General features: G+C 41.7%; 1 protein-coding gene across 4 annotated transcripts in view; it reads right to left on the bottom strand.

Moving 5' to 3' along the window:
* The window catches only part of kat6b (K(lysine) acetyltransferase 6B), a 221548-nt gene that overhangs the window by 48586 nt on the left and 147324 nt on the right, over positions 1 to 25638 (bottom strand). For all 4 annotated transcript variants that reach the window (XM_063070288.1, XM_063070286.1, XM_063070287.1 and 1 more), the window contains exons 9-12: positions 16627 to 16742; positions 6731 to 6872; positions 5546 to 5707; positions 1340 to 1433 (exon numbers count right to left, since the gene is read on the bottom strand). In XM_063070288.1, the coding sequence (XP_062926358.1) occupies positions 1340 to 1433; positions 5546 to 5707; positions 6731 to 6872; positions 16627 to 16742 (514 nt within the window). The remainder of the gene's footprint in view (positions 1 to 1339; positions 1434 to 5545; positions 5708 to 6730; positions 6873 to 16626; positions 16743 to 25638) is intronic.

The raw sequence follows: 25638 nt of genomic DNA, 5'->3' as shown, positions 1-25638 counted from the left end.
TGCAAGGCTCATTCAGAAAGTAAGGAATCATGGGATCTAAGGAGACCTTGCTTTGTGGATCCAGAATTGGCTTGCCCACGGAAGGCAAAGGGTGGTTGTAGGTGGTTTGTATTCTGCGTGGAGGGCGGTGACCAGTGGTGTTCTGCAGGGATCTGTCAGGAGGGTTGTCAGAGGTTACAGTGGGACATCAATAGGATGCAGAACTGAGCTGAGAGGTGGCAGATGGAATTCAACTCAGGTAAGTGTGAAGAGGTTCATTTCAGTTCTGTTCACCTCATTAAAGGAAGGATGTGGATACCATAGAGAGAGTGCAGAGGAGATTTACAAGGATGTTGCCTGGATCGGAGAGTGTGCCTTATGAGAATAGGTTGAGTGAACTTGACCTTTTCTCCTTGGAGCAACGGAGGATAAGATGTGACCTGGTAGAGCTGTATAAGATGATGATAGGCATTGATCACCTGGATAGCCAGAGGCTTTTTCCCCAGGGCTGAAATGACTAACATGAGGGGACATAGCTTTAAGGTGCTTGATTTAATTTTGCTTGATTTAATCTTAATGTTTGAATCCTGATAACTTTGTAAACAAATATTGTAAGTGGAAGCATTTGATCTGTATTCAGGGATAGCAACAAAGAGATCAGCGACAGAATGTTTCTGTTCAAATATTTTCAGAGTTCATGCAGCCCTTTTGAGGCCTATTAGAACAACATAGGAACCCTTGACAGAAGATATCAGTGGTCTTTCACTTCAAATTACCTCAAATGGTCACATATATTCACATGGTGAGCTATGCTCCTAGGACATGGAAAGGCAGCTTGAGAAGCTGGCCTTTGCACCTTTAACACATTGCCACCAATTATATAAATATTTTGTGTAAGACGAAAGGAATATTCTTTTTCAGGTCTTTGAAAGGGAAAATCAATCATAAATTCTTAAAGGTATTATTTAGCTGCTTCATCTAAGCTTCCTTCAGTATCATACTGCTTGAACTTAATATATGTGTCTGCAAAAGCATCAAATATATTACATTTTGCTTCTGATCAAATGTTTGATCTTCAGAAAATACTGATTAAACTGATTACATCCTATTTCATTTCAATCCTTAACAATTTGCTTCAGCCTACAGGCTTTGCGTGCTGGAACATGCTTTGACTGTTGCATTCTCAAGTCAAGCCAAGAGGAATCAGAAGGATAAAATTTCACACCTGAAAGAGTATCAAGGTCTCCAATGCTTAATGATACACAAATCCATGTAGCCACATCAAAAGTAAAAGCAGACATTTATCAATTTTTAGCCCATTATTTATCAGGCACTGAATCAAATGAAGCAAAGCACTTACTGAAATCAATCAGGAATCTTCCAAAGCCTCGCCTTTGGTACTGGGGCATAATCATTATGCAGGAAACATTGTATTTCTGCTGGCAAAGCTTTTCCTGAGAGAAGGAGAAATAGACCTAGTTTGTCTTGAAATGCCAATGCAGACAACAGATATTACCTAGCAATGTCCTGGCAAAATGTCACAGTAATCTAGGCAAACACATTGTTAATAATAACTATACATGAAGACACATTAGAGTGGTCAGCTCAGTTCAGCTTCTGACACATCTGGATTCAAGTCAATAGATTCCTGCAAGTAGGAACACGGAGGTAGAATGGTGAGAAAGGAATATGGCATGATGCATTTATAGGTGGGGCACAGAATAGAAAATCTGGGAGGTTATGTTCAACTTTATTGAACACTGTACTTCGAGTGTACTTGCGCATTACTCTAAGTTACACTACTGCTCCTCCACTGTAACTTTTAATATAGTAGTGCAGGAGACACAAAGTGTCCATAAGTTTCTTCTGAAATGCACTATAACCACAGTTAATATTTACATTTATAAAGTTACATTTTTGCATAAACTGTAATGCTAAATGTGATTTATATCACTTAAGTGTTATCTATGCCACTACTGAAATAAATTACAAATTTTAAAACAATTTAATATTTTTCTGTAATCAACATTTAGCAGGGAATCAATGCACCGTATGCAATATAAATTACACATCACTTTAATCTAAAAATAGTTTCAAAGCTAGCAGGTGAATGGATAGTTTTGATAGATGAATGCCTTTGTTTTTCCCAGACTAGATCAACATACACATTATGGATAAGAATAAATCGGTCACCAGAGATCACCAGGCATCCCTATCTTTCCAACACAATCCTTCAACATTGTATAGGAAACCTAGCTCCACCTTCACACAGTTGTTTCAAAACAAGATCAGACAAATGAACACAGAAATCCAGAGCCTTTCCATTCCTGATGATGATGAAGGAAGCCAGATTAATCAGAATGAATTACCACTTTGAATTTAATTGGGAAAAATTTTCAGTCTCAACAAATATTGGATGTCATCATGGTAATGATTCTGATGTTCTGATTGGCATATGCCAATCAGAAGATCAGAATCATTATCATGGATAAGGAGACCATTCTACCCACTGGACTCTGCAGAATAATCTGCTGAGTTCCATTTCCCTGCTCCTTCTCAGTTGCTGCAGACCTTTTCGCTTTTGTGCCATAACTACCCATTCTCTATCTAAAACTGCGATTATACAGTAATTATTCTTAAAGGCAACAGGTTCTAGACCATAACCATACTTTGTATAAAATAATTTATTCCTCAGGTACTCTGTACCTTTTGCCTTCCGCTTCTTAATCTGTGTCCAACAAACCTTTCTGCACTCACTCTAAGATCTTCAAATACAAAACAAACAGAATTGGACGTAACACTCCACCTGTGGATTGTGGACTAACTACAATTTCATACAGATTCAGTGGAACTTCCCTGCCTTTGAATGCAATGCCTCCTGTATATTCCATATGTTTTTCAACTGCTCTCACAACATAGTCTGTCAGCTTCAAAGATTTAGGCATATACACTCAGATCCTTCTCGTTGGCACATCCTTTACAATTCTGACACTATGTCTTTGGAGGAAACTGGACCATCCAGAGAAAACACATTCCATGGAGAGGATGTCTAAGGACTCCTTACAGAGGACACTGGGACAGAACTTCGATGCCCCGAAATGTAATAATGGCGTGCTAACTGTTATGCCACCATGGCATCAGCCTGTTAGGAAGTCCTGGGAAGGCCCCCCACCCTGTGAGGCTTACATATTAAAGAAACCATTCTCAATCATATTAACAGAAAAAAAGAGGGGCATTCACGCCATTTGCAGGTATGAAATGTTCACAAGAAGTTGTTAAAATGGACATCACTTGCTACACAGAATCAAAAAATATTGACATTACAACGTAGCCTCAAACCCAATAGAGGAGACATTTCTACAATTGCACTTTTACAAGATACTCAGCTGAAATTCAGGTTTTAGAGTACACTCTTATATTAAGAAATCTACTTTGCATAGTCCTTCTCAGACCTTTACACCTGCAATTATATTTTTATCTTAGTTTGGATGTGACACCAGCTATGAATAATGGCATTTACGATTACTTAGCAGATCTACATACGAGGATATTGCATATTGTGTTGGCGCGTGGCCAAGTGGTTAAGGCATTGGACTAGTGATCTGAAGGTCGTGAGTTCGAGCCTCAGCTGAGGCAGCATGTTGTGTCCCTGAGCAAGGCACTTAACCACACATTGGTCCTGCACGTTTATAGCCCAGCGGCAGCGGCTGGTGCAGTATGGACAAGACAAGACATTGAGAATTTTCTGGTTGAAGGTTTATAATTTAGTACCGCTGATCATTCACAGCAGTCGTCTTCAGGGCATATAAAATTATTGTAAAATAAACTGAGAAGACTCAAATTTATATTGTGCTTTCATATCGAGATTGGGAAACAGGAGGGGTTCTGGTTTAATGTAGTCCAGAAGCAGCATGTGTGATGGTGCTGTGCTCTCTCTGTATTGCTTAACATACAAATTTTCATTATGTGTTTGCCATTGAGGAGGAATCATTAACCTGAGTCAAGGTAAGAGTGCTACCACTAAGCCAAGGCTGACATGTGCTAGTAAGTAATGGAAATTACTGGATTTCCTGTGTTAAGAATATATGTCCAAGAACAGGCCTTCTAAATGACCAAGAATATGATTTTTTTTTAAAAAAAATCTTCATAAGCTACCATGGATTTATTTAAAAAGAACTTATACCAATGCTGCCAGCATTCTGTATTTCACTGTCATTCTCATTTGTTTGATCTGGTGAGCAGAACAACCACTTCATAACTGTGTTGTACAATTTAGATTAAAGTCAATCCTTAAATTCATTTCGAAGATAATTATCCTAATTCAGGTTCAAGTTAAAAAGGCAAAAGTCCATGTAACCTTCAAATCAATTCACAAGATAGCAACATTTTATCATCAGCTTGCTATTGGCTATTGCCATCATATTATCAGCAGATAACTCTACAGCATACATGATGTGTACAGAGAAACTGATTCTGTGTGTAGAACTGTATCCACATGTCTGGACATAATTAATTATTGATTGTACATAGAAATTAGATGATTATGTTTCATTGAATTTTCTGAACATTTAGTTGCCATTTGAATTGGTCAGTCTCAAGAATGAGTTAATGAAACTACAGGACAAAGTTAATAACTGTTTTCTGTCTATTGACTTTGTCTCACCAACATTTCCAGTGAGCTCCTTTTGTTGTTTACATCCACACCCAACTTTGATCATCTCATCTCTTATTCTTTTCCTGTAACAATCTGCTCTGCCTCCACTGTTACTATTTTGGCATTGTCCCCATTGTCCTATTGAAACTTTTTCCACTCTCATTTATCTTGTTTACCTATATCAAGAGCTCAGGGAGAGACCACCACTTACACTGCTCTGCTTACCCACTTATATCTATAAATCCCTCACATATGACTATAACAGATAATAAGGAAAACACATGTTATTGCTCTACAGGGGTTGTTATATTCATTCAGCTGATTTACCAGATTTTCCACCAACTTATTTAGTAGACAAGTGAAAAAATTTTTGAACTGCACATATTACCAAAGGAGGATTTGTCAAAGAAGAACACTAGGATTGAAAGGGCAAGGAAGCAAGGTTGTTGGAATTTTCTGCAGCGTGGTAGATACTTGAGAAGATGGTCACTGTGTTTGGGCAGTGAAAATTGCAAATACACAGCGACTTGAGTATTTCAATGTGGCAACAAAATGAGCAAAAAAACCCATTAGATTAATATGTTTTACTGTAATTGACAGCTATCATTTAGGTGGTCTTTATAGGCTGGTGCTTTATGAGGGTTAACTTCTTACTCCTAACAATCAGAATTTGTATGGTATAAATGTCTGTAAAGTATGGAATTAAAAGAAAGTGCTACAAAAATAGGCATGATAAAAAAACTACTTTACATTAATTACATTTGTTAATTTTCTCAATATTAATTAATTAGAACATGTAATCTCAATGAATATTTTGACTAATATCATTTAACCCAACTCCTCCTACATGTCAACTCAGGAAGGTGGGAGGGGAAGCTGGTTTGCTGAATAACTTACATCTGAAACACTTACCTTGGAGAAGTAACCAACAAGATGACAGCCCTTTTCATCATTTTTAGTTAATACGTAGAAAAGAAATGGCTCAACATCATAGTAAAGTGTCTTATGGTCCAGGAAAAGCTTGGCTAATAGGCAGAGATTTTGACAGTATATCTTACTGATATTTCCATCAACCTATAAATGGGAGTGTAGAGTTACACACATTCTCTTATCCATTACAAAGCAATTTATTCAAAACCCGCTTCAACATATGGAACTAAATTACCTAATTGATATCTATACCTAGGTACCATGAGAATGCAGTTACTTAACAACCTCAAATAAAAGCTGCTAACATTGGATGGAATCACCATAAAATTATCTTCCTGCTCCAAAAGGAATTACTGATATTTGTTCTCCAATACTTTGCTGTCCAATTCTGTATGCTTATAAACTGTGTCCAGTATTTATTTACATAGCTTCCTTTGAAAGGGCAATTGTGCGCTCACAGCATCATTAAAATGCAACTCCATTTTAATGGAATATAAAATAATGTATCAATGAAAGTTACAAACATTTGAAAACTATTTTAGTTTTATAATTGGTGCAGCATATCAACTTGTAGTCCATCCACTTGGGCACATTTATGCTACACATTATATTAGCTGAACTTTATTGGGTAAGCCTGGAGAAAAAGGCTGATTCTACAACAATGCGTAGTTGGGAATAATGCAGTGTTCTCTCTGGGGTCTGTTTGGGCTTCAAGTTAAGCTGATATTTTCAGGCTTAAAATGAAGCATAACTAATTCGAATAATATTCTCCTTAATGACTGTTGCAAATTCATCATGAAGTGACCCTCAATTCAAAAAAGAACTTGAAGAACCACACATTCCAAAAAATGCCACCTGCAAATTTCTTGAATGTATTTCAATCTTAGCTGAATTATTAATTTATAAGAATTTGCACAAAACTTACTCCATATGAATAGAGACAACAGCTTCTACAAAGGTAAAGTGAATGGCTCAAGAAATTGGGTGTATTTACAAATATTCATTAAATTAGTAATAACCAAAATACACTTCAAAAAGAATACCATTTTCCAGCAACAACCTGTGTCAAGTACACAACTAAAATATTTTTTTTCAAACACTCGGGTGATAATATGCAATTATTTGTCATTTACTACATTAACAATATCTGAATTTTTAACATTTTACCTCAAATATTGATAGATCATTTTTCCGGTATATTTCATTAGCAGGTGGATGGAACCAGCCACATTTTTTTGCATGCCTCTGCAAAATGTTCCGACTCTTCATGTATTTCAGACAAAACTCACATAGGTAAAGCTTTGGTAGCCTATAAAAGATGTTTGGAATTAATGTTAATGCCTAACTTGTTAATTAACATCTCGGAAGATCTATCCTGGGCCAAACATATTGATGCAATCACCAAGAAGACATGACACCAGCGATATTTTGTTAGGAATTTGAGTAAATTTGGTAACCAAAGACTCACGTAAATTTCTACAGATGTACTGTAGAGATCATTCTAACTGGTTGCATTGCCATCTGGTACCGAGGGACTTCTGCACAGGATTGAAAAAAGCTGCAGAAAGTTGCCAATGCAGCCAGCTCCATCATAGGCACTAGCCTCCTCAGTATCCAGGACATCTTCAAAAGGCAATGCCTCAAAGAAAGCTGCATCCGTCATTAAGGATCCCCATCACCTAGGACATGCCCTCTTCTCATTACTACCATCAAGGAGGTGGTACACGAACCTGAAGCCACACACTCAATGTCTTACGCACAGTTTCTTCCCCACCACCATCAGATTTCTGAACGGACATTGAACCCATGTGCACTACCTATTTCTTTCTTTTCTTATTCTCTATTTGCACTAATAATTATATATATATATATATACATACACACACAGATTTTGTATATATATAATATATACTGTAAATGTAATCTGTAGTTTTTTTTATTGCAATGTACTGTTGCCAAAACAACATACTTTGTGACATACGCAACGGTTATTAAACCTAATTCTGATTCTGCTAAACAGTGAAAACTCATTGGTCAGTAATTCATTTTGTGTGAGTGAACATTCTGTACAAGCATTGTCAACCTCAAGATGAATAATAACACTTGTACAATTTACAACATGCTCATGATTCTGTGGTGCCTTAAACTATTTACAATGTTACCAGGTGATCTTCCAATTCTCTACATCATCAAATTGGGTGAGTTGGTAAGATAATATACAGTATTGCACCTGATGAACGTTAGCATAGTAATTACAAAGGCGACAAATACTTTTCTCGCCTCACAATTTTGGTTTTTAATTTTTAGTACAGTGTTGACAGGTTTTGGAATTTTTCTTTTGATTTGACATGACACACAAAGTTTTGTAGATTAGCTCAAAAATCCTACTTCAATACAGTTTAAATTTAGTAAATGAGACAGCAAAATGTGAAAATTATTTATGGGGGCTGAATACTTTTTCGAGGCACTATACATGATCGAATATCTTTTAAGCACTGCAACTGTACCCACCTCTATCACTTCTTCTGGCAGCTTGGCCCATATATTAAAAGGTTTATTGACCAAGTTACCAGGAAAGTGGATGAAGGCAAGGCAGTGGATGTTATCTGCATGGACTTTAGTAAGGCATCTGACAAGGTCCCACAAGGGAGGTGGGTCAAGAAGGTTCATGGCTTTGTGGGAGAAAACAGAGAATGGTAGTAGAGGGTTGCCTCTCTGACTGGAGGCCTGTGACTAGTGATGTGCCACAGGGATTGGTGCTGGGTCCTTTGTTGTTTATTATCTATAACAACGATCTGGATGGTAACGTGGTTAATTGGATCAGCAAATTTGCAGATGACACAGATTAGGGCTTTAGTGGACAAAGAGGAAAGCTTCATGGCTTGCACACAGATCTGCATCAGCTGGTAAAATGGGCAGAGAAATGGCAGATGGAACTTAGATGTGAAGTGTTGCACTTTGGTAGGACCAATCAGGATAGGTCTTACATAGTGAACAGTAAGGGACCGAAGAGTGTGGTAGAACAAAGGGATCTGGTCACCTACCTATAGGAAGGATGTAAACAAGGTTGAAAGAGTACAGAGAAAATTTACAAGGATGTTGCCAGATCTAGAGGACCTGAGTTATAAGGAAAGATTGAATAGGTTAGGAAAGAATATACAATATAGGTTGTATATCCTTTACAATGTAGAAGACTGAAAGGAGATTTGATAGAGGTATACAAAATTATGAGGGGTAAATGCAAGCAGGTTTTTTCCACTGAGATTGGGTGAGGACATGGCTTAAAGGTGAAAGGGGAAAGGGTAACAAGGTGGATGAATTGAATGTGCAGTTATTAATGAATTGATTATAGTTATTATTGGGATCACAGAGACATGGCTCCAGGGTGACCAAGGATGGGAGCTCAACATTCAGGGATATTCAATATTCAGGAGGGATAGACATGAAAGAAAAGGAGATGGGGTAGCATTGCTGGTTAGAGGGGAGATTAATGCAATAGAAAGGAAGGACGTTAGCCTGGAGGATGTGGAATCGATATGGGTAGAGCTACATAACACTAAGGGGCAGAAAGCGCTGGTGGGAGTTGTGTACAGGCCACCTAACAGTAGTAGTGAGGTTGGGGATGGCATTAAACAGGAAATTAGAAATACGTGCAATAAAGGAACAGCAGTTATAATGGGTGACTTCAACCTACATGTAGATTGGGTGAACCAAATTGGTAAGGGTGCTGAGGAAGAGGATTTCTTGGAATATATGCAGAATGGTTTTCTGAACCAACATGTCCAGGAACCAACCAGAGAGCAGGTCATTCTAGACTGGGTATTGAGCAATGAGGAAGGGTTAGTTAGCAATCTTGTCACGCGAGACCTCTTGGGTAAGAGTGACCATAATATGGTGGAATTCTTCATTAAGATGGACAGTGACATAGTTAATTCAGAAACAAAGGTTCTGAACGTAAATAAGAGGAGGTATCCGCGAGTCATCCTCCCACCACCCCACTAGGAATAGGGTTCCCCTGGTCCTCACCTACCACCCCACCAGCCTCCGGGTCCAACATATTATTCTCCATAACTTCCGCCACCTCCAACGGGATCCCACCACTAAGCACATCTTTCCCTCCACCCCCCCGCATTCCGCAGGGATCGCTCCCTACACAACTCCCTTGTCCATTCATCCCCCACATCCCTCCCCACTGATCTCCCTCCTGGCACTTATCCGTGTAAGCAGAACAAGTGCTACACATGCCCTTACACTTCCTCCCTTACCACCATTCAGGGCCCTAAACAGTCCTTCCAGGTGAGGTAACACTTCACCTGTGAGTCGACTGGGGTGATATACTGCGTCCGGTGCTCCCGATGTGGCCTTTTATAAATTGGCGAGACCCGACGCAGACTGGGAGACCGCTTTGCTGAACATCTACGCTCTGTCCACCAGAGAAGGCAGGATCTCCCAGTGGCCACACATTTTAATTCCACATCCCATTCCCATTCTGACATGTCTATCCATGGCCTCCTCTACTGTAAAGATGAAGCCACACTCAGGTTGGAGGAACAACACCTTATATTCCGTCTGGGTAGCCTCCAACCTGATGGCATGAACATCGACTTCTCTAACTTCCGCTAAGGCCCCACCTCCCCTTCGTACCCCATCCGTTACTCATTTTTATGCACACATTCTTTCTCTCACTCTCCTTTTTCTCCCTCTGTCCCTCTGAATATACCTCTTGCCCATCCTCTGGGTCCCCCTCCCCTTGTCTTTCTTCCCGGACCTCCTGTCCCATGATCCTCTCGTATCCCCTTTTGCCTATCACTTGTCCAGCTCTTGGCTCCATCCCTCCCCCTCCTGTCTTCTCCTATCATTTTGGATCTCCCCCTCCCCCTCCAACTTTCAAATCCCTTACTCACTCTTCCTTCAGTTAGTCCTGACGAAGGGTCTCGGCCTGAAACGTCGACTGCACCTCTTCCTACAGATGCTGCTTGGCCTGCTGCGTTCACCAGCAACTTTGGTGTGTGTTGCTTGAATTTTCAGCATCTGCAGAATTCCTGTTGTTTTTATTATCTGAATGGTGGCCGATTAGGAAAAGGGGAGGTGCAACGAGACCTGGGTGTCATTGTACACCAGTCATTGAAAGTGGGCATGCAGGTACAGCAGGCGGTGAAAAAGACGAATGGTGTGCTGGCATTCACAGCAAGAGGATTCGAGTACAGGAGCAGGGAGGTTCTACTGCAGTTGTACAAGGCCTTGGTGAGACCACACCTGGAGTATTGTGTGCAGTTTTGGTCCCCTAATCTAAGGAAAGACATCCTTGCCATAGAGGAAGTACAAAGAAGGTTCACCAGATTGACTTCTGGGATGGCAGGACTTTCATATGATGAAAGACTGGATTGACTAGGTTTATACTCGCTGGAATTTAGAAGATTGAGGATGGGATCTTATTGAAATGTATAAAATTCTAAAGGGATTGAACAGGCTAGATGCAGGAAGATTGTTCCCGATGTTGGGGAAGTCCAGAACGAGGAGTCACAGTTTAAGGATAAAGGGGAAGCCTTTTAGAACCAAGATGAGGAAAAACTTCCTTCACACAGAGAGTGGTGAATCTGTGGAATTCTCTGCCACAGGAAACAGTTGAGGCCAGTTCACTGGCTATATTTAAAAGGGAGTTAGATATGGCCCTTGTGGCTAAAGGGATCAGGGGGTGTGGAGAGAAGGCAGGTACAGGGTTCTGAGTTGGATGATCAGCCATGATCATACTGAATGGTGGTGCATGCTCGTAGGGCCGAATGGCCTACTCCTGTACCTATTTTCTATGTTTCTATCTTCACTCAAGAAGGTCGTGAGGGTGTGGAATGAGCTACCGGCACAAGTGGTCCACATGAGCTCGATTTCAACATTTAAGAGGTACAGGTACATGGATAGTAGGGTAATGGAGGGCTATGGCCCAGTGCAGGTCATTGGGAGTAGGCAGTTTAAATAGTTTCGACATTGACTATATGGGCCGAAGGGCTTTTATCTGTGCTGTATTTCTCCATGACTCTAAATTTCATTCACACTATTGTCCTTTTCCTCTCTTATCACCCCCCACCCCAAACAGGGACAAACTGAAACTTGTATGGTGCTCTACCAATGCAACTAAAAACCAAATTCTCAGGATCTAGTTTCTATATTTTCAGAAAGGAATTGCCTTCTGCTGTACGTTTCTCCCAGATTAGCTTCACATTGCACCAAATATGGAGTAAGTTCACTGTTTGAAGAAATCTTTGGTAAGAGAAAGCTCCTTGTCTATGCTAAAGACAGTAACACTATCAGCTGATATAGTTGGTGCTTTTAAATCACTGCTGGCCTTGCTACTCTGCTTGTTGGCAAAACAAAAGGGATCCAATGGTCCAATTTTTTAGGAAACCTGGATCATGATTTACTACAAACGCAAGAGATCCTGCAGATGCTGGAAATCCAGGGCCAACACACACAAAATGCTAGAGCAACTCAGCAGGTCATTTTGCTGTGACTGATTGATCAGAGTAATACAGGCAGGATACCATTCCTGAGAATTGTTTGTAAGTTGGAGAAGAACAGAAATAGCTGTAACAGAAGAGCGAGCAGTGACAAGAAGAGCAGCTGCCGGTCTGCCTCACTGGCCCAGTGAGAGAGTGAACAATTGAGTCTGCTTAGTGCTCACAGGTCTGCCTTGACTATTGAAATTGGGAGTGGAAGAGGACGCCCATAAAAACACTTGCAGAAGATGTCTATAGCTGTACAGCAGCTGGCAAATCCATTGTCATCCATTCCACTGGTCTCCCAAAGCTTCGCCTGTCTATATGGGATGTCTGTATATTGGGTGCTTGTAACTTGATGAGGACCTGTACCTGTAAGTTAGAAACCTGCATCCCTTTCGCCATGGTTTTGGTATAACTGGACTCTATTGCTCTCAGTAGACAGCCTGGCACTCCGTAAGCTTTCAGGATCTTCAGCATTTTACCTTGGTGAATGGAGTCAAAAGCTTTGCAAAAATCGATGTAACTAAGCACGGCTGATAGGTTGTTTTTCTTGACTTCCTCGATGATTCTACAGAGAGCAAGTATTTGCATTACAAGATCACAAGTAGGCCATTCGGCCCATCGAGTCTGCTCCGCCATTCCACCATGATCTAAACTATTCTCCCATCTAGTTCCAATTTCCTGCTTTTTCCCCATATCCCTTGATACCCTGACTAATTAGATACCTATCAATCTCCTCCTTAAACACCCTCAATGATCGGGCCTCCACAGCTGTATGTGGCAACGAATTCCATAAATCCATGACCCTCTGGCTAAAAAAATTTCTCCTCATCTGTTTTAAATGGGTACCCTCTATTTCTAAGACTGTGGCCTCTTGTCCTGGACTCACCCACCAAGGGAAACAGCCTTTCCACGTCTACTCTGTCCAACCCTTTCAACATTCGAAATGTTTCTATGAGATCCCCTCTCATTCTTCTATACTCTAATGAATACAGTCCAAGAGCCGACAAACGCTCCTCATATCTTAGCCCCTGCATTCCAGGAATCATCCTCGTAAATCTTCTCTGAACTCTCTCCAACATCAGAACATCCCTTCTAAGATAGGGGGCCCAAAACTGCACACAGTATTCCAAATGAGGTCTCACCAGTGCCCCATAGAGCCTCATGAATACCTCCTTACTCTTATACACTATTCCTCTTGAAATGAAAACCAATATAGCATTTGCTTTCCTTACTGCCGATCCAACCTGGTGCGCTTGTGCCGAACACCATTCTGATTGAATCTTAGCTTAGGGTCAATGGCGGTGCGAATCCTGTTCAAGATCACCTGATTGTATAGCTTTGCTAAGATGCAGGTCAAGCTGATACTGCGGTAGTTATCTGTCTTCGTGAGGGATCCAGACATGGGGACTGGGATAATGTTTGAGAGTGACCACTGTTCTGGTGTGTCGCCTTTCATCAGTGCCGTATTACCTATGTCCAGCAAGATGTCGTCCAGGTCGCAGTTCTTCAGGACAACTGGTGGTATCCCATCTGGTCCAGCGCTCCTGCCCTGTTTGAGTTCATATTTGGCCTCCTTCAGTTCCTCAATGGTGAATGGGCCATCATCGATGTCGACTTGTGTTAGTATCGTGGGTATGTCCTCTTCTTCCATGATTGTTGGAGGGCTTTCCAGCAGGTTCTTAAAGTGGGTAAACCATGTCTGAACATGGTCCTCTGCTGTTTTACCACTTATTTGACCTGATGGGGACTTCCTCCATCTGCTGATCTCGTTGACTAGGCGCCATGCTTCTCTATGCTGCTTGTCTTCATTAGCAGCCTCTACCTCTCTAATCCTCTCAGCTAGCTCCTCTTCCTTCAGTCGGTCATAGGTGGTAAAGAGATTCTTCTTTGCTGTCTTGAACTTGTCTCTTAGCTCTTCTGTTTCACTCCTTCTAAGTTCGGCATGACAAGCATTGACCACACTTCTTGCTGTGACGACGTCAGGATGTTTCGAGTTCCGGCTCTTCATGATTCGTTTCGCAGCAGGCAAACTCTTTGTTGCATGTGTGTGTGCGTCTATGAGCCGTTGATAGTGATTGGTGGCAGTCTCTTCCTCCTCCCTTTCCAGTGGGCTGAAGCGATTTCTCACTTCCACTGTGTACTGGGCTTGAAGAATAGGTTGTGAGGAGAATGCCTTCCAGTCTATCTTCTCCTTGGGACCTGTGGTTTTGGGTTGCCGCAGGCTCCGTCTCACTTGCATTGACACTACTCTGTGGTCAGAACTGACTGAGTTGAAGGTGCTGTTGGCTTCTATGTTGATCACACAATTACACCATTTTGTTCTTACGAGGATGTAGTCGAACTGTTTCCTGTAGATAGAGGCTCTGTTTTCGTACGTCCACAGTTTACCAGCTCACTTCTTGAATTGTGTGTTGGCGGCAATTAGACTGTGTTCCTGGATGAAATCAACTAGATATTGTCCATTTCTGTTGGTAAAGTCTTGGTATGAGTATGGAACATCTTCCAGTCCGACCTGGGCATTAAAATCACCAAGCACAGCCAGGAAGTTATATGCCAGTACTGAAGTGACAGCTTGGTTAAGTTTACTGTAGAAGGCCTCCACCTCCTTCTTCTCGCTGCAGTTGTGCGGGGAGTATCAGATGATGACAGAGGTCACCGGGTTTCCGTCGAATTCCGCAGTAAGGATTCTGTCACTGACTGAGACTACACCCCTCAGTGCCTTCTTCGCCTTGTGGTTCAACAGCACCAGACAGAGAATCACCAGATGGAGAAACAGCAGTGTTCAAGCTCCTAGCTGGTGTGCTGCAAGGAGACACTCTGGCACCCTACATCTTTATAATCATCCTTGATTACTCTCTACGTCAAACTACCAAAGATCATGACAAGCTTAGTTTTACCATAAAACCAGGACGAACCAAAAGGGTCAGACCAGTTACGCTCACAGATCTCGATTTTGCAGATGACATAGTCCTACTCTCTGACCAGATGGAAGAAGCACAGCAGCTACTGATAAAAGTGGAAATTGAGTGCAATAAAGTTGGACTTCACCTAAACACTAAAAAGACAGAGAACATGGCGTTTAACTGTGATGAAGGTACTCTCAAGACCGTAAAGAATGATACCATTAAGAAAGTCTTTGACTACAAGTACCTCGGGTCAAGAATGATGAGTTCAGAGGACATAAAGATATGGAAGGTGCTGGCGTGGAGGGCTATGAATGACATGAAGGAAATCTGAAAGTCGAACCTGACCAGAGGGCTTAAAAAGAGGATCTTCATAGCAGTCATAGAGTCCATTCTCACGTACGGATGCAAGACGTGGACACTCACCAAGACTATGCAAAAATCTCTAGATGGTTGCTATACACGAATGCTCTGGATGGCTCTTGACGTGAGTTGGCAATAGCACCTGACGAATGTCGAGCTCTATGACAACCTACCAATGCTCACCACTAAAATCCAGGCGAGAAGACTGCAACTAGCGGGCACTGTCTACGCCACCCCGAGCTACCTGCCAGCCTAGTCATCACCTAGCCCAAGCATGGGAGAATGAGCCCTGGGCGCCTTCCCAAGACTATGGTCAACACGCTCCTAGAAGACAGCGGCGCGGCTAATGTACATGAACTGAACACACTGATGAGGGAGAGGGAGAAGTGGAGAGTCTGTCATCGTGCCCGACGCTGGCCCCCTAGGCCTGAGTCGACGCACTAGTAGTAGTGCATCCCTCCTTCTTGGTCAGGTAATTGAAACAATTTCAATGCATCAAAAGAATTTTGAGATGGGCTTGTGGAGGCGCTAGCACCGTGTGCTTAGGGCTCCTACATGTTGTACTTCAGGTAATGGAGCATTTAATTTTCATTATATTCAGTTTCTTGGCAAAACCATTAGCTAATCATTCAATGATTATTAGCACACTTCTCATTCTGGACAGGAGAGGAAGTGGTTAAAATAGTTTCTTCTATATAGAATTCAAAGTATGCCTATTCCCAGGTAACTGAAGGTGCAGTTCCATTTGATGAAGAACCACACAAAGCTATCTTCCATCAATATGAACTTTTGCAGCTTGTTTTGACTGCTAATCAAAATCAACATTTTGCAAAATATTGAAGTGAAAAACTGTAGGGTCAGTTACACACAATTTGTTGCGAATAGTGAAATTTCAGGTGTAGGGATAAATTCTGGAAGTGGTTCAGTTTATTGGCTCTTGATTAAAAAAAGAGATAGATTGATGTTTTATTGTTACATTATCAAGCAAATGGAATCTATATCTAGTTTTGACTATTTCATATTTGATCTTACCGGTGCCCAACACAGACTTACAAAACCTGTTTCAGCTTGTTTGTTACGTGCTGAACATATTGTAAGCCAATCACTCTTCAGCAAACTATTATTATATGTGACAATACAAGTCTGGCATTATTTTTAAAAATACAATGAATTAAATACAATAAAAAGATATTTAGCTTCCTCAGCTGAATGAAATTTCTTAATAAAGTTGAATTAATCAGCTAATTTCTTCCACATGCACGTGAACCTCCCTTAGAACAAAGAAAGTGTGGAATATTACCTTGCATACTCTTGTGGATATGGTGAAGAATACCAGGTATGGATTTCATACTTCCCAAATTCAATTATAGATGGGTACCGACCATGGGGGTCTACAGTAGTAACAGCTCCTGTTTTCTGTCAAATAATCAGCAAGGTTAAGCAAAAGCATCCAGAAAGTTAACTTATACTCCTAGTCCTGTCATTATCACTATAGTAGTTAATTATTACATTTTTGATGAAGTCAGCTTTATTCAACAAATGCAAATAGAGCTACAGTACTCACTGAGAGTGCTCATTTTCCTAGGTAGTGTCAGAATGATCCTTAATTTTGCTGATGATATGAAAATTTATTCATGTTGGGTGGGACCAAAGAAGTAGCATTTCTGAAGTATTTAGAAGGACTGGAGAAATGGGTTAATCCCAACAAATGGCACAATGATCTAGATAAAAAGGGTTATGCATTTTGGTAGGACCAATGATTACACATTACACCAAAAGGAGCAAAAATTAATTTAGTAAACATAAGGGATTTTTGAGTTTAGCTTACCTTTCCCTTCAGGTTCATGACCAATTCCAAAGAGCAATACCAATAAGACTAATCAATCCAAAATAAAATTAATACAGTCCTTATAAAAGGACAATGACTTTTTCATATTGTCTTCTTTTGCTTTTGATCATATGATCATAGGAAGGAATCATATTCCAGGTATCAAAACTATATGGGGCAAACATGGGGTTAGCAGCCTTTAAAAGCTTATTATTTTTATATGTACCAGTGAATTTTTTTAAGATGTTGTCAGCTTTTGAAAATAGACTAACCTCCAACCTGACATTAGCTCTCATAACATTGCATTAGTTGATACGGACCACCAGAATAAATACTAGGCAGCCATCCAGCAAAATTATACTTTTCTAAAACAAAAAGATGGAACTTTTTCAATTGATATGTGAAAATGAGTTGAGAATAATATAATTTTAAAAATATTAGCCAATACATAATTCACTTAAACATCCACAACTTTCAACAAATTGCACTACGAGCTCAGGTTCTGTTGTATATTTGGATTTTCAAAAGGCCTTCGATAAGGTGCCGCATAAGAAGCCGCTTAATAAGATGAGAGCCCATGGAACTACAGGAAAGATATTGGAATGGGTGGAGCATTGGCTGATAGGCAGAAAGCAAAGGATGGGAATAAAGGGATCCTATTCTGATTGGTTGCTGGTTACTGGTGGTGTTCCACAGGGGTCGGTGTTGGGGCCGCTTCTTATTACAATGTATATTGATGATTTAGATTATGGATTAAATGGTTTTGTGGCTAAGTTTGCGGATGACACGAAGATAGGTGGAGGAGCAGGAAGTGTTGAAGGAACGGAAAGGTTGCAGAGAGACTTGGTCAGTTTAGGAGAGTGGGCAAAGAAATGGCAGATGAGATACAATGTTCAGAAATATACTGTTGTACATTTTGGAAGAAGAAATAATCTGGCAGATTATTATTTAGATGGGGAGAAAATTCAAAAATCGGAAGTGCAAAGGGACTTGGGGGTCCTCGTGCAGGATAACCTAAAGGTTAACCACCAGGTTGAATCGGCAGTAAGGAAAGCAAATGCTATGTTGGCATTCATTTCAAGAGGAATAGTGTATAACATAGAACAGTACAGCACAGTACAGGCCCTTCAGCCTACATTGTTGTGCCGACCCTCAAACCCTGCCCCCCACCTTAAATTCCTCCATATACCTGTCTAGTAGTCTCTTAAATTTCACTAGTGTATCTGCCTCCACCACTGACTCAGGCAGTGCATTCCATGTACCAACCACTCTCTGAGTAAAAAACCTTCCTCTAATATCCCCCTTGAACTTACCACCCCTTATCTTAAAGCCGTATCCTCTTGTATTGAGCAGTGGTGCCCCTGGGGAAGAGGCACTGGATATCCACTCTATCTATTCCTCTTATTATCTTGTACACCTCTATCATGTCTCCTCTCATTCTACTTCTCTCCAAAGAGTAAAGCCCTAGCTCCCTTAATCTCTGATCATAATCCATACTCTCTAAACCAGGCAGCATCCTGGTAAATCTCCTCTGTACCCTTTCCAATGCTTCCACATCCTTCCTATAGTGAGGCCACCAGAACTGGACACAGTACTCCAAGTGTGGCCTAACCAGAGTTTTATAGAGCTGCATCATTACCTCACGATTCTTAAGCTCTATCCCTCGACTTATGAAAGCTAACACCCCATGAGCTTTCTTAACTACCCTATGTACCTGTGAGCCAACTTTCAGGGATCTGTGGATATGTACCCCCAGATCCCTCTGCTCCTCCACACTACCAAGTATCCTGCCATTTACTTGGTACTCTGCCTTGGAGTTTGTCCTTCCAAAGTGTACCACCTCACACTTCTCCGGGTTGAACTCCATCTGCCACTTCTGCAACCTATCAATGTCTCTCTGCAATCTTCGACAATCCTCTATGCTATCTACAACACCACCAATCTTTGTGTCGTCTGCAAGCTTGCCAACCCACCCTTCTACCCCCATATCCAGCTTGTTAATAAAATCACAAAAAGTAGAGGTCCCAGAACCGACCCTTGTGGGACACCACTAGTCACAACCCTCCAATCCGAATGTACTCCCTCCACCATGACCCTCTGCCTTCTGCAGACAAGCCAATTCTGAATCCACCTGGCCAAACTTCCCTGGATCCCATGCCTTCTGACTTTTTGAATAACCCTACTGTGTGGAACCTTGTCAAATGCCTTACTAAAATCCATATAGGTCACATCCACTGCAAAACCCTCATCTATATATCTGGTCACCTCCTCAGAGAACTCTATCAGGCTTGTTAGACACAATCTGCCCTTCACAAAGCCATGCTGACTGTCCCTGATCAGACCCTGATTCTCTAAATGCCCAGAGATCCTATCTCTAAGAATCTTTGCCAACAGCTTTCCCACCACAGATGTAAGGCTCACTGGTCTATAATTACCTGGACTATCCTTACTACCTTTTTTGAACAAGGGGACAACATTCACCTCCCTCCAATCCTCCGGTACCGTTCCCATAGACAACAAGGACATAAAGATCTTAGCCAGAGGCTCAGCAATCTCTTCCCTCGCCTCGTGGAGCAGCCTGGGGAATATTCCGTCAGGCCCTAGAGACTTATCCATCCTAATGTATTTTAATAACTCCAACACCTCCTCTGCCTTAATATCAACATTTTCCAGAACATCAACCTCACTCATATTGTCCTCACCATCATCAAGTTCCCTCTCATTGGTGAATACCGAAGAGAAGTAATCATTGAGGACCTCGCTCACTTCCACAGCCTCCAGGTACATCTTCCCACCTTTATCTCTAATCGGTCCTACCTTCACTCCTGTCATCCTTTTTTACTTCACATAATTGAAGAATGCCTTGGGGTTTTCCTTTACCCTACTCGCCAAGGCCTTCTCATGCCCCCTTCTTGCTCTTCTCAGCCCCTTCTTAAGCTCCTTTCTTGCTACCCTATATTCCTCAATAGACCCATCTGATCCTTGCTTCCTAAACCTCATGTATGCTGCCTTCTTCCACCTGACTAGATTTTCCACCTCACTTGTCACCCATGGTTCCTTCACCCTACCATTCTTTATCTTCCTCACCGGGACAAATTTATCTCTAACATGAAGAAGGCGAATGCAATGTTGGCATTCATTTCTAGAGGAATAGAGTATAGGAGCAGGGATGTGATGTTGAGGCTCTATAAGGTGCTGGTGAGACCTCACTTGGAGTACTGTGGGCAGTTTTGGTCTCCTTATTTAAGAAAGGATGTGCTGACGTTGGAGAGGGTACAGAGAAGATTCACGAGAATGATTCCGGGAATGAGAGGGTTAACATATGAGGAACGTTTGTCCGCTCTTGGACTGTATTCCTTGGAGTTTAGAAGAATGAGGGGAGACGTCATAGAAACATTTCGAATGTTGAAAGGCGTGGACAGAGTGGATGTGGCAAAGTTGTTTCCCATGATGGAGGAGTCTAGTATGAGAGGGCATGACTTAAGGATTGAAGGGCGCCCATTCAGAACAGAAATGCGAAGAAATTTTTTAGTCAGAGGGTGGTGAATCTATGGAATTTGTTGCCACGGGCAGCAGTGGAGGCCAAGTCATTGGGTGTATTTAAGGCAAGAGATTGATAGGTATCTGAGTAGCCAGGGCATCAAAGGTTATGGTGAGAAGGCGGGGGAGTGGGACTAAATGGGAGAATGGATCAGCTCATGATAAAATGGCGGAGCAGACTTGATGGGCAGAATGGCCGACTTCTGCTCCTTTGTCTTATGGTCTAACATCCTGCAAGAGATCCCTAAACATCGACCACATGTCGATAGTACATTTCCCTGCAAAAACATCATCCCAATTCACACCCGCAAGTTCAGCCTTATAGCCTCAAAATTTGCCCTTCCCCAATTACAAATTTTCCTGTCCTCTCTGATTCTATCCTTTTGCATGATAATGCTGAAGGCCAGGGAGTGATGGTCACAGTCCCCCAGATGCTCACCAACTGAGAGATCAGTGACCTCACCCGGTTTGTTACTTAATACTAGATGTAGCATGGCTTTCCCCCTAGTCAGCCTGTCAACATACTGTGACAGGAATCCATCCTGGACACACTTAACAAACTCTTCCCCATTCAAACCCTTGGAACTAATCAGATGCCAATCAATATTAGGGAAGTTACAAATCACCCATGATAACAACCCTGTTATTTCTGCACCTTTCCAAAATCTGACTCCCAATCTGCTCGTCGGTATCTTTTAAGAGTAAGGAGGTGTTGATGAGGCTCTACGGGGTACTGGTGAGACCTCATTTGGAATATTGTGTGCAGTTTTGCGCCCCCTATCTTGGGAGGGATGTTCTGATGTTGGAGAGAGTTCAGAGAAGATTTACGAGGATGATTCCTGGAATGCAGGGGCTAAGATATGAGGAGTGTTTGTTGGCTCTTTGACTGTATTCATTAGCGTATAGAAGAATGAGAGGGGATCTCATAGAAACATTTCGAATGTTGAAAGGGTAGGACAGAGTAGACATGGAAAGGCTGTTTCCCTTGGTGGGTGAGGCAAGAGGCCACAGTCTTAGAATTAGAGGGTACCCATTTAAAACAGAGATGAGGAGAAATTCTTTTAGCCAGAGGGTTGTGGATTTATGGAATTCGTTGCCACATACAGCTGTGGAGACCCGATCATTGAGGGTGTTTAAGGAGGAAATTGATAGGTATCTAATTAGTCAGGGTATCAAAAGATATGGGGAAAAAGCCAGAAATTGAACTAGATGGGAGAATAGTTTAGCTCATGGTGGAGTGGCGGAGCAGACACGATGGGCCGAATGGCCTACTTCAGCTCCTTTGTCTTGTGATCTATTCAATGGATCTACATTAAAGCCAATTTCATTAAAGGCGGTTACAAACAAGGCCATGTAAATGCACTGATATGTGCACCTTGCTCATGCAATTCTGCACCGTATTTTCCTCAGACTTTTCACAGCAGTAGAGCTAATTTACAGAACAATTGGTTCAATTCAGCACCGTTCAACCCATGTCCTTGCACTCCAGGACCAGTCACCCCAACTTCAGCAGCAAAACCTCAGTACCCAGAGAAGCTTCATTAGAGATAAGCTGTAATTTATTGTTTTGCATATGGGAGGATGGAGCTTACACTTAACATCCCCCACTGTGCAAGAGCAGCCTCCACTATAAAAGGCTCTTAGCCAACTGGTCAGAGGCTGTGTATACTGCATCTTATGACTTACAGAGCCTTTCTAATGTTTTCAAGGCAGAAGTTAGGAATGTAATGGAGTACTCTTACTGAGCTGAATGAATACATCCCTTATCAATGTAGAACATAGAAATCTACGGCACATTACAGGCCCTTCAGCCCACAATGTTCTGCCGACCATGTAACCTACTCTAGAACCTGCCTACAGCATAGCCCTCTATTTTTCTAAGTTCCATGTACCTATCTCTTAAAAGATCCTATTGTATCCGCTTCTACCACTATTGCTAGCAGTGCATTCTACGCACCTACCGCTTTCTCTGAAAAACTTACCTCTGACATCCCCCTTGTACCTACTTCCAAGCACCTTAAAACTGCCCCCTTGTGTTAGCCATTTCAGCACTGGGAAAAAGCCTCTGACTAGCCAATCAAAGCCTCTCATCATCTTATATGTCAAGGGGAAACACTTCACTTGCTTGTCACACCAGCCATCACTTCGACCATTTAATTGTTCCATCAGTGGCAGCAGTGTGTACCATCCAGAAGGTGCAATAACAAGTATCCGGCCTGCAAAGTCTACTTTCAAGATGGGCTTGGTATACGCCCACCAGAAGGAATGCAGGTCTCTCCCAGCTCTCTCAAAAGTACTTCCAGATGGGCAGTAAACAATGACCTTGTGTACACATTAATAATAATCATTAATAATAATAACTTTAGTTATAGAGCACTTTTCATACAGACAATGTAGTTCAAAGTGCTTTAAAATGAGATAAAGGTACAAACATGAGAATAAAGTACAAAATAATAAAAATAAACATGAAAATTAAAGACCAAAAGATGCTAGTTAAGTGCAAGGTTAAATAAGTAGCTTTTGAGTTGGCATTTAAGTGTCAACTAAGTCTGCATCCCTTATAGTCTTAGGTATTGTATTCCACAGATCAAGAGCATAGTTTAAAAGACGACCTGCTAATTATCCTGAATTGAACATTGTGAAAAACTAGTAAGTTCAACTGTCCACTGAAACCTCCAAATATCATGAGACAGAAATTAAATCTAAATACATTAATTTTAAACAGGAAATGGGTATGGAAATAAAGAAATTTTGTCAGTATAACCCACGGAAATCATGAGGCAAATAAATACACACATGCAGAATTACCAAATCATAAGCACACAAAATCACCCCTCTCTATCCCATAACCAAAGGCGTAACATGCGTCCCTATGCATCCTCTCTCACCTCCATCCAAGGACCAAAACAGCTCTTCCGGGTGAGGCAAAGATTCACATGGTGATTCTCCAACATTGTCCATTGCATTTAGTGCTCTTGATGTGGGCTTCTCCATTCCCACAGATTTTCAACATTCAGTTAGGGAATTCAAAATGTGCACTGCCAGTCATTTGAAGGCACTGGAGCAGCAACACAAAGGGGTGGGACTTGCAGTTCAGTCAAGACCAGAAGTGACACAAGCAATATGACTGTAACCACATTCTGAAAATCACTCATGCAGCAGGCAAGCTTCTGGCAGACCAAGAAAGAATCCAACAGAAAGAGTTTTGTGTGGGTGACTGAGGAGTGAGTGTAGAATCCTTTTGCATATAATGGTGGTAATGCAGTATTCCAGGAAGCATGCTTTTCCTCAACACCAGGAGTGCGCAATTCCCATGTAAGTACAATGTAAGGAGTTTATGACGATCCATCATCAATTGTAATCAACTGAAAATCGTGCATGGAAAGTAAGTGTCCCACACACTAATGAAAAATTCTCTTTAAACTTTTTAATGGATTTATCCAACGCATCCGTTTAAATACCAGTTCTGTCAACAATGAATGGGCGTAGTAAGTGGTAGTTGTATAATGGTTAAAGAGGAAAATAACCACTTCATTTCACTCCAATTTGCATAATTCATGAGGATCCCATCTGTAGCACAGATGATGCCAACTCAGTAAATCAGTGAGTTACTAATAGCCTTGTGATTACCCATTTTATAGCATGAACAGAAATGGAAAATTTACTGAACAACATTTGAAGTGGCTGAAGTCAGAGTAAGTTTTTGGCAAGAAAGGGGAAAATACAAATCAGAAACAAGAGAAAATCTGCACATGCTGGAAATCTGAGTAACACACACAAATTGTTGGAGGAACTCAGCAGGCCAGGCAACATCTAGAAAAAGAGTAGTCGATGTTTCGGGCTGAAACCCTTCAGCAGAACTGGAGAAAAAAGCTCAGTAGAAGATTTGAAAGGTGCAGGGGAGGGGAGACAGAATCAAAAGGTGATAAGTGAAACCGGAAGGGGAAGAGGATGAAGTAAAGAGCTGGGAAGTAAATTGGTAAAGGAGACAGAAGGCCATGGAAGAAAGAAAAGGTGGGGAGGAGCATCAGAGGGAGGCGATGGGCAGGCAAAGAGATAAGGTGAGAGATGGAAAAGGGGATAGTGGGGGGGAGGCATTGCCGGAAGTTCAAGAAATCAATGTTCATGCCATCAGATTGGAGGCTACCCAGAGTACAAGGTGTTGTTCCTCCAACCCAAGTGTGGTTCCATCACGACAGTGGAGGAGACTATGGATAGACATATTGTAATAGGAATGGGAAGTGGAATTAAAATGGGTGGCCACTGGGAGATCCCACTTTTTCAAGTGGACGGAGCGTGGGTGCTCAGTGGACTGGTCTCCCAATCTACATCGGAGGCCACACCAGGAGCACTAGATACAGCATATGACCCCAACAAACTCACAGGTGAAATGTTGTCTCATCTGGATGGAATGTTTAGGGCCCTGAATGGTAGTCAGGGAGGAGGTGTAGGGGCAGGTGTAGCACTTGTTCTGTTTGCAAGGATAAGAGTCAGGAGGGAGATAAGTGGAGAGGGACGAATGGGCAAGGTAGTCACGCAGGGAGAGATCCCTGCAGATAGCAGAGTGGGAGCGGAGGAGGGAATGATATGCTTGGTGATGGGATCCAGTCAGAGATAGCGGAAGTTTTGCAAAATGATGTGCTGGACACGGAGGCTGGTGGAGTAGGAGGTGAGGACAAGAGAAACCCTATCCCTGGTAGAGTGGAGGAAGGATGGGGTAAGAGCAGACATGTGTGAAATGGAAGAGACGTGGTTGAATTGGTGTTTGAAGAGATGCTGCTTTGATTCAGTGGTCTGGACCGCATTCAGGGATTCATCTTCGAATCCGGATGAGTATGCTGCAGTTGTTTCTGACTTCAGTAAAACCTGTGTGGATGAGTGCTTGCCTACAAAGGCTTGCTGTACATTCCTAAAACAAAAGCAGTGGATGGACCAGGAAGGACA

This window comes from Mobula hypostoma, chromosome 18 (assembly GCF_963921235.1).
Source record: "Mobula hypostoma chromosome 18, sMobHyp1.1, whole genome shotgun sequence".
Lineage (NCBI taxonomy): Eukaryota > Metazoa > Chordata > Chondrichthyes > Myliobatiformes > Myliobatidae > Mobula > Mobula hypostoma.
This window is presented reverse-complemented; position numbering and strand designations above follow the sequence as displayed.